The 9,133-nt window shown below is 37.3% G+C and overlaps 1 protein-coding gene across 1 annotated transcript in view; it reads left to right on the top strand.

Moving 5' to 3' along the window:
* SREK1IP1 (SREK1 interacting protein 1) overlaps positions 1–9,133 on the top strand; it is a 43,996-nt gene that overhangs the window by 13,258 nt on the left and 21,605 nt on the right. The window contains exon 3 of the mRNA XM_032404344.1: positions 8,161–8,304. Within this exon, the coding sequence (XP_032260235.1) occupies positions 8,161–8,304 (144 nt within the window). The remainder of the gene's footprint in view (positions 1–8,160; positions 8,305–9,133) is intronic.

Raw genomic sequence — 9,133 nt, forward strand, 5'->3', positions numbered from 1 at the left:
TTCATCATGTGGTGACTTTTATCTTACTTTTCTATCACATAAAATACAGTAGTTCAGTTTTAAGGGAGCCAGAAATTATGTGTGGATTTTTGACTGCCTGGAGTTCAGTGCTCCTAACCCCTGTGTTCAAGGGTCAACTCTAATTCCTGGAAGGGAATTTGGGATAAACGGAGGGTTTTATATTTAACATATAAGGTGTTTATATAGACTGAGGGGATATAGGAGATGTTTCAGATACTGGAGACAGGAGAAGATTAAGCAATTTCATCTAAGAGTTATAACAAGGCTATTTCTTAACTTTGGAGGAAGCTAGGTGAGAATAAGTACAGATATTTTCAGGTATAGAGACAGAAAGTAGAAGGAGATGCTGTCTGGTAAACTTAGGAGGCAGAGTTGGCTGTTTGGAAAGGGGGCATTGAGTGGGATGGGAAATTGGTTGAACAATAATTTAAGTCAGGCATAAGTTTGGAAAAGTCACCAAGGAAAATAGGACAGACAAAAAAAAATGAAATGCTTTGTGTCTGTGCTAGCATTCATGAATGTGTGATTGTGCTCAAGCATTTCTTGGCTGCTCAGGGATAGGCACAATCCAAAGGTTAGCTTTGAGCCAGAGTACTTGTTTTACAGTGAGGTATGATAGAAGAATAAGAATATGAATGAGTCAGAGAGGCTTATAAAAGAGTATTCAGAGAGTCAGGAATGAGAAATTTGATAGACTAGGAGAAAATGAAGGGATTGAATGAGTTAAGGTCTTAATAAGATTCCAAAACAGATCAATGCATGGGTGTAAGGGAGTGAGAAAGGTAGAAGGATAAAAGCTTAGAGTCATAGTATGATATTAGAGTTTAAAATTTCTGAGATGGAACACTTCAGGTGATGACAAGGAGCATGGTGTGGCTATGGCATCTAGAATATCAAGGAACTGAGAAAAGCCATACAACACTCTAGACTGTCCCATCGAGGCTTGTGGAAGGGCTTAAGGTGAAGAACTCGAGTGTGAGCCTGATTCCAAAGACTTCAGTGGCTAGGCTATTATACAGTAACAGGACTGCATGGGAGAGTAGAGGACTGCTATATTGGGAAACAGTATTAAGAAGCCTGGAGGAGGGGCTCCTGGGTGGCTCAGTTGGTTAAGCATCTGCCTTCAGCTCAGGTCATGATCCCAGAGTCCTGGGATCAAGCCCCGCATAGGGCTTCCTGCTCAGCAGAGAGCCTGCTTCTCTCCCTGCCCCTCATCCCACTTGTGCTTGCTCTCTCTCTCTCTCTCTCTCTCAAGTAAATAAATAAAATCTTTAAAAAAAAAACAAAAAAAAGAAGCCTGGAGGATACTAATAATATAGAGGTAAGCTGTAGAAAAGTGTTCCCAGGGAAGAGCCAAATATCCCTTAAACAAGTGGTAGAGGGAGCAAACTGCAAACAGGTAGCATAATTTGTCCATTAAAGATTGCATGTTTCAGAAGCTGTCATAAAAAGATTGGGAGAGAAAGGGGTGATTATCTGTTAGGCCAGGGGACCAGAAACAATATGAAGATAAGACTTCAGGGAAGATAAATGGATACAGAAGCCTACATTTTTGGGTAGGAATCACAATGATAGGGATGTGAAGCTTGGTGGAATTAATTGTGTTTAATAATTGAAAAGTTTGTAATGTAGCCTTTATGCTCTCAGAACTGAGGACCTTAGGTAAAGCCAAAACCTGGTTTACTTAGCCCTTGTTCACATGGTCTGTGTACGCCATAGCCAAGAAATAAATACATGAGCACCCTAATTATAAAACAGGAGTTCTTTTCATTCATTGACAGATCTTTATCAGCACAGTCTAAATGAAACTGTTACTTGGCACTTCGAGTTGCCCATCTAGCCACTCCTTGAATGTGGACAGGGGAGAATATACCTTTCCTTTTATTGGTACAATAAATGGTCATAACCTGACACCATGTATTAAATACCTACTTAGTGCTAGAGTCCGTACTAAGCACTTTAAAGATACAATTAATTGCGTTTCATTCTTAAAACAACCCTATGAAGTAGGTTTTGTGGTCTCCATTTTTATGAACATTCAAAAAACAAAACAAAACAAAAAGGCACCAGAGTGATTGCCTAGGTGCAAACCTCAGCTGGCACTTACTAGCTGTGTGACATCAGGGAAGTTGCTTAACCACTCTGCTTCAGTTTTCTGTCTATAAAATGAGATAATTAGAGCCCCTAATTCCACAGAGTTGTAAAGATTAAATTAGTTAATGCAAGTGTTGAGATCAATGGTTTGCCATAGGAATTCCTCAATAATTATTATTGACTATTGTTACTGTTATAAATCAGAAAATAGGCTCAGGAGGATTACTTTATTATTAAGTGGGAAAACTGGAAATTGTAATCTGGTAATCTGTAGGACTTGACACTATGCCATGGTCTTTTCCCCACCATTTGTAAATATAACATAAAATTTGCCATTTTAAGCATTTTTAAGTATACAATTCAGGGGCATTAATTACATCCACAGTGTTGTACAACTGTCTCCACTATCTATTCTGACACTTTTCATCACCCTAAACAGAAATGCTATAACCCTGTCTCTCCAGCCCTCCCTTCCCCTAGGCTCCAGCCTCTAATACACTTTCTGTTCTATAAATTTGGCCATTCTGGATATATCATGTAAGTGTAATCATACAGTATTTGTACTTTGTGTCTGGCTTATTTCCCTTAGTATAACATTTCAGAGCTCATCCATGTTGTAGCTTTTTTTAATTTTTTTTTTGTGGCTGATATACCACATTGTATTATTCATTCATTTGTTGGTAGACACTTGGGTTGTTTCCACTTTTTGGTTATTGTGACTAATGGAGCAGTGAAAATCGATGCACAAATATCTGCTTGAATCCCTCTTTTCAGTTCTTTTGCGTGTATGCCTGGGAGTGGAATGCTGGGTCATCTGCGTTCAGCTTTTTGAGGAGATGCTAAACTGTTTTCCACCAGAAATTTTACATTCCCACTAAAAATGTACAAGAATTCCAATTTCTCTACATTCTTGCCAACATTTATTCTTCTTTTCCTTTTTTTTTTTTTTTTTTACGAGTGTAGCCATCCTCATAGATAGGAAGTGATATCTCAATGTGGTTTTTTCCCTAATGACTAATGATGTTCAGCACCTTTTTATAGTCTTATTGGCCATTTGTATATCTTCTTTGGATTAATATCTATTCAAGTCTTCCACCCATTTTTTAACTGAGTTGGTTTTTTTGTTCTTGAGTTATACCACTTGTATATATACTGGATGTTAAACCCTATCAGATATATGATTTGCAAATATTTTCTCCCATTCTGTAGGTTAGCTTTTCACTTTCATAGTAATTTCTTTGCAAAAAGGTTTTAAATTTTGATGAAGTCCAGTTCGTCAATTTTTTCTTTTGCTGGTGCTGTTGGTATTTTTTTTTTTTTAGATTTATTTATTTATTATTTGAGAGAGAGAGAGAATGAGCAGGAGGGGCAGGGGAGAGGGAGAGAGAATCTCAAGCAGACTCTGAGCTAGGTGCAGAGCCCAACATGGGGCTTGATCCCACAACCCTGAGATCACCACTTGAGCTGAAACCAAGAATCAGATGCTTAACCGACTGCACCACCTAGGCGACCCTGGTGCTATTGGTTTTTTATATCTAAGAATCCTTTGCCAAATTCAAGGTCATGAAGACTTACCCTTTGCTGTCTCCTAAGAGTTTTATGATCTTAACTCTTATATTGTTAAGTCTTTGATCCAGTTTGAGTCAATGTTTGCATATGATATGAATAAGATATTCAACCTCATTGTTTTGCATGTGGAAATCAAGTTGTTTCTGCACCATCTGTTGAAGAGACTGTTCTTTCCCCAGTGAGTAGACTTGACGCTCTTGTCAAAAATCCGTTGGCCATATATAATGGGTTTATTTCTGGGTTCTTAATTCTGTTCTATTGGCCTATATGTCTATTCTTGTGACAGTACCATCCTTTTTTGATTACTATAACTTTGTGGAAATTTTTGAAATCAGGAAGTGTGAGTCTTCCACTTTTATTCTCTCTCAAGATTGTTTTGGCTAGTCAGGCACCTTGAATTTGGGAATTGGCTTTACTATTTCTGAAAAAGCCCTGTCATTTTTTAGTAATCAGCTACTAAAAGGTTGTAATTTGAAATGTCTCTGTGTATCTGTGGCCAGAATTTGTTTCTGGTCACCTAAGAATTTTCTGCTCATTGTCTGCTTAGAGTCTATATAGACAAGAAGTCATAAGAACTGTAATTTGGAATACAATTATTTCCTAAGTTTCTTCACTTATTTCCCCAGTAGAAAAAAAATAGGAAACTATTTGTAGCTTCATGAGTAACTTATCTTAGGATTAGTTTAGGGTCAGTTTCATTGAAGTAAAACTAAAATGCATGTGAGATGGAGCTTGCTGCCAGTGTGGTTGTTATTTCAGTATTTTATTTACTTTAAATATTCATTGTAATATGAAGTGTTTGGGTGCAAAGCTAGCTTAAGTAAAGGGAAAAGTGTATCATCAGGAGTTCTGATCAAAATGGCAAACTAAACCAAGATATAAAGTCCTCCCTTGTGCTTTGAACACAGAAAAGCTGAGAAAAACAGAGTAACAACAACAAAAATAACCCAGCTCAAATGAATGAAAGGGAAATCCCCAGTGCTGGAAATGAAAAGGTGCTCAAAGCCAGAATAGGGAATGATAGCTGAAAACAGTGAGGTCCACAAGCCTACTGGGTAGACTTTTATGGACTAGGGAGTGAAGCCTTAGACCGGTGTGGGATGGCAGCTTGGCTGGAGTGGGGACTCTTGCATAAAGCCCTAGTGTTCAAAAGGTTGTGAAACAGGGATTAGAAAAATCCCATTCACTATCTAGGGAAAGTGGCAAGAAACTGTACTGTATGAGTTCCTACAAGATAATAATTAGAAGAAAAGGAATAATCAAGAATTGTTTACCCAAGCTTATGCCATGTGTAAGTATGAGGAGTGAATTTACACTGCCTCCAGCGAGGCAGGAACTATTTTTCCAGGTTAAGAAATTAACATTGAAATTGGATCTGGTATTTGGGCACCTGGCCTGCTCAGGGGTAAAGTGTGCAACTCTTGATCTCAGGGTCATGAGTTCAAGCCCCACGTTGGGTATAAGAGCTTACTTTAAAAAAAAAAAAAAGATTGGTCTGCGTATGATTTCACTCATATGTGGAATTTAAGAAGCAAAACAAATGAACATGGGAAACATAAAAAGAGAGCAACAAACCAAGAAACAGACTCTTAACGATAGAGAACAAACTGAAGGTTGATGAGGGAAGTGGGTGGGGGATGAGTTTAATAGGTGATAGGGATTAAGGCAGGCACTTGTGATGACTACCTGGTGTTATATATGAATCACTAACTTCTAAACCTGAAACTAATATTACAATGCATGTTAACTAACTGGAATTTAAATAAAAATGTGGAAAAAGTCTGGTATCAAATTAGATAAAGAAACTTAAGTGCAGCTCTATGTCATTATTAATAAAACAATAGAGAAAACTAAAGACTGCATAAAAATTTTCAAAATAAAGGGACTGGGGAGCAAAGAGGAGATAGGTTAAATATTGTTGATATTCAGTGGTTTTTCTTACAAAAATGGCAACTTCATATGATTAATAACAGCCAAAAGAGCATAGTAGAGTAATTTCAATATCAGACTTTTGAAGCAAGAGCAATATTAAGAATAGAGATTCAAGAACAATGAAAAAGGTAAAATGATAATGATTTTTTTTTTTAAATGCTGAATACATTTTTTTTTTTTTTTAAGATTTTATTTATTTATTTGACAGACAGAGACACAGCGAGAGAGGGAACACAAGCAGGGGGAGTGGGAGAGGGAGAAGCAGGCTTCCCACTGAGCAGGGAGCCCGATGCGGGGCTCGATCCCAGGACGCTGGGACCATGACCTGAGCCGAAGGCAGTTGCTTAACCGACTGAGCCACCCAGGTGCCCCAATGATAATGATTTTGATTGTGCTTACTAATATAAACTCCAATTGTTTTTAGTAAAAACTGTATTAAAAGGAGAAATTGGCAAAACTTTGATGATAGAGTTACTTAGAAATTACACTATCAGAAGTTATTAGACAAAAATACGGTGGAGAAGATTTTAACAACAAAATAGACGTAGCACCCATCCAACAGTGTGATATGTATTCTATTACATACCAAATCATTTCATAAATTTACTAGATGATAGTCCACAAAAGAAATCTCAGCAAATAGCAAATAACTGACCTCATACAGAGGTATCTAATACAGAGCTACTTTCTGGTAGCAGTGTAATAAATTTATAAATCAACAAAAGCATAATTTGAAAACTCCGTATGTTTGGAAACTGAAAAGAATACTTCTGAATGATTCATTTGGAAAGAAATCACAACAGAGGAAACTTATTTCCAGCAGTATGGCAGACTGGATCCTCTTGCAAACAATTAAGGAACTTGTATAAAATGTACAGTACATATTTTAGTTACAGTAGTGTTCTAGGAAGAAATAAGGAATTAGAGGACAACAATCAAAGGAAAGCAGAAATTGAAAGAGGTAAGACTTGGGGTGCCTGGGTGGCTCACTTGGTTAACCATCTGCTTTCGGCTCAGGTCATGGTCCCAGGGTCCTGGGATCAAGCCCCACGTCGGGTTCCCTGCTCAGAGGAGAGCCTGCTTCTCCCTCTCCCTCTGCTGCTCCCCCTGCTTGTGTGCGCTCTCGCTCTCTCTCTCTCTCTCTCAGTCTGTCAAATAAATAAAAAAAAATCTTAAAAAAAAAAAAGAGGTAAGACTTGAGGATATTTCCTGAACCCAGTGTTCATGAACTTGTGTTTTCATGGGTTGGCAGAGTACAGGAGATAAAATCAAGGCCCAGGGTCCTGCCTAAGATTGGGACTCTAATAAGAGGTGTTCTTGTATAAATCTAGAACATACAAAGGGTTTCACACTCAAAGTAAGAGAGAACTAGAAATAAGCCCTAGCATAGAGTTAGGATGAATCATTAGTGGGTCGTGGAATCAAGTATGTGGTTACCACCAGCACTGTTTATTGTTGTTTTTATTTTTGTTTTTAAATATCAAATGTAATGCTTCAGGTAACTTTTTGTTTCATTGTTAATGAGTTAGTGTGTATTTGTATTTGAATGTGTATATGAGTACAAAACATAATACTGAGTGGCGAAAACTAGTTGCAGACTGATAGGTAAGTATAATTGAGTTTATGTTATAAAATAATCCAATATGCTGTTTTGGAAAGATAAATACCAACTGTAGTGTACCAGCTTCTGAAGACAGAATAGAATGGGATTAGGACAGTGTTCCAAGGAATGATGCAAGATCCCCCCCTTTGTGTGTGTGTGTGTGTGTGCGCGCGCACGCACGTGCATGCGACACACCTGCAAACATTTACCTTAAAAAAAAAAAAAACCTAAGTGAATATGACAGAATGTTAACATGTAGGTGATAGGCACTTGGATATATATTGGCTATATAATTTCCTGTACTTTTGTGTTATTTGTACTATATGATTTTTGAAAAAGCTGTATCATGCACTAAGTAGGTAACTATTATAGTTTTATTATGGGGAGAGTCTTTAGGGGGTGAATGATGTCAGAATGAAATTTTTTTTTCAGAATGAAATTTTTATTTAAGTGTTCTTTAGAAGAGCACCCCTGGGTGGTGCAGTCGGTTGAGCTTCCAACTCTTGGTTTAGGTTTAGGTCATGATCTCAGGATCATGAGATTGAGCCTTGCGTCAGGCTCAGCAAGGAGTCTGCTGGAGTTTCTCTCCCTCCCTCTCCCTCTCCCCCTCCCTCTGCTCTCTCTCTTTCAAGTGACACCTTTAATTAGATGAAAGCTATGTAGTTGCTATGTAATTAAGTACATAGAAAGGGAAAATACATGAAGTATGATGTAGCCAAAAATGCTTGTTAAATTAGAAGCCCTGATGAATAAAGGAAAAAGTTCTCTCTCTTGAGTGGTGCATTCAGGGAAGGCAAACTATGACCCACCAAATAATCAAAGTTTAAACATTATATTATTAAAATTGTAATTTGTTTCTTAACCATGAGGCAAAAAACTAAAAATATATGTATATATTATTTTGTCATTCACATTTTTGTTTGTTTGTTTGTTTTACTTAGCTGGTCACCTGACATTTGAATGCCGTAATTTTCTCCGAGTGGACCCCAAAAGGGATATAGTTTTGGATGTGAGCAGCACAAGCAGTGAAGAGAGTGATGAAGAGAATGAAGAACTGAATAAATTGCAGGCATTACAAGAAAAAAGTAAGTAATGCTTTTTCTTTCCCTCCATCCTTTAAAAATGTTTCTAAACATTCTGCTTATGATTATGTCATGTTTATTGTTCTATTGTACTTATCATTTAGATAGCTTGTGTATTTTATGTAAGAGGTACTGCATAGGTAAGGAAATAGGCTTTGAATTTCTAGGTACTTTGCCCCAGATCAAACAGCTAATCAGTGTTAGAACCAGGAGGCAAGTCTATTTCTGATTCCACAATGCAGGTTTTGTTGTTGTTGTTTTTCCATCACACTAAGATGTGTCACATGGTACAAAGAGTCTGATTTAAGACTTGGTTTGTAGACCTGTTTGGCCATTTTGTAGCATGTGACTTTCAGCAAGTCATTTAACCACTGTGAGCCTTAATTTCTTTGTGGGATATCGCAAAGAATAGGTTTGTCAAGTTACACTCATTCACATCAGAGATGCTAACCAGTAGCCAGGTTTACTAGTAATTTCAAGTATATACATGATCATGAGGCATAGGGAAAGCTGCAAGAGTTCTAGGACCACCAGTATAGCTCCCCACATATTTTCTTTCTACTTCACAACCCACTCTGGCCAAGATTAACATGAGGTTTCTTCATTACTTACCCAAAAGAAAGTCATTTAATCATGAAATATCTCAATTTTAAATCCATATAGTTACATTTTCCAGGGAACCATGTCTCATACATCCATAGATCCCAGGATTATGTACCATAAACAATCTTAGACAAACCAGCTACATCCTATAAGCAGTCTATAAATAAGGATTCTCTTGCCAACAACTTGATCATGGATCTTTAGCTTTCAGAATTGTGAGAAAATAAAT

The sequence above is a fragment of the Phoca vitulina genome, unplaced genomic scaffold (assembly GCF_004348235.1).
Source record: "Phoca vitulina isolate PV1807 unplaced genomic scaffold, GSC_HSeal_1.0 scaffold6, whole genome shotgun sequence".
Classification (NCBI taxonomy): domain Eukaryota; kingdom Metazoa; phylum Chordata; class Mammalia; order Carnivora; family Phocidae; genus Phoca; species Phoca vitulina.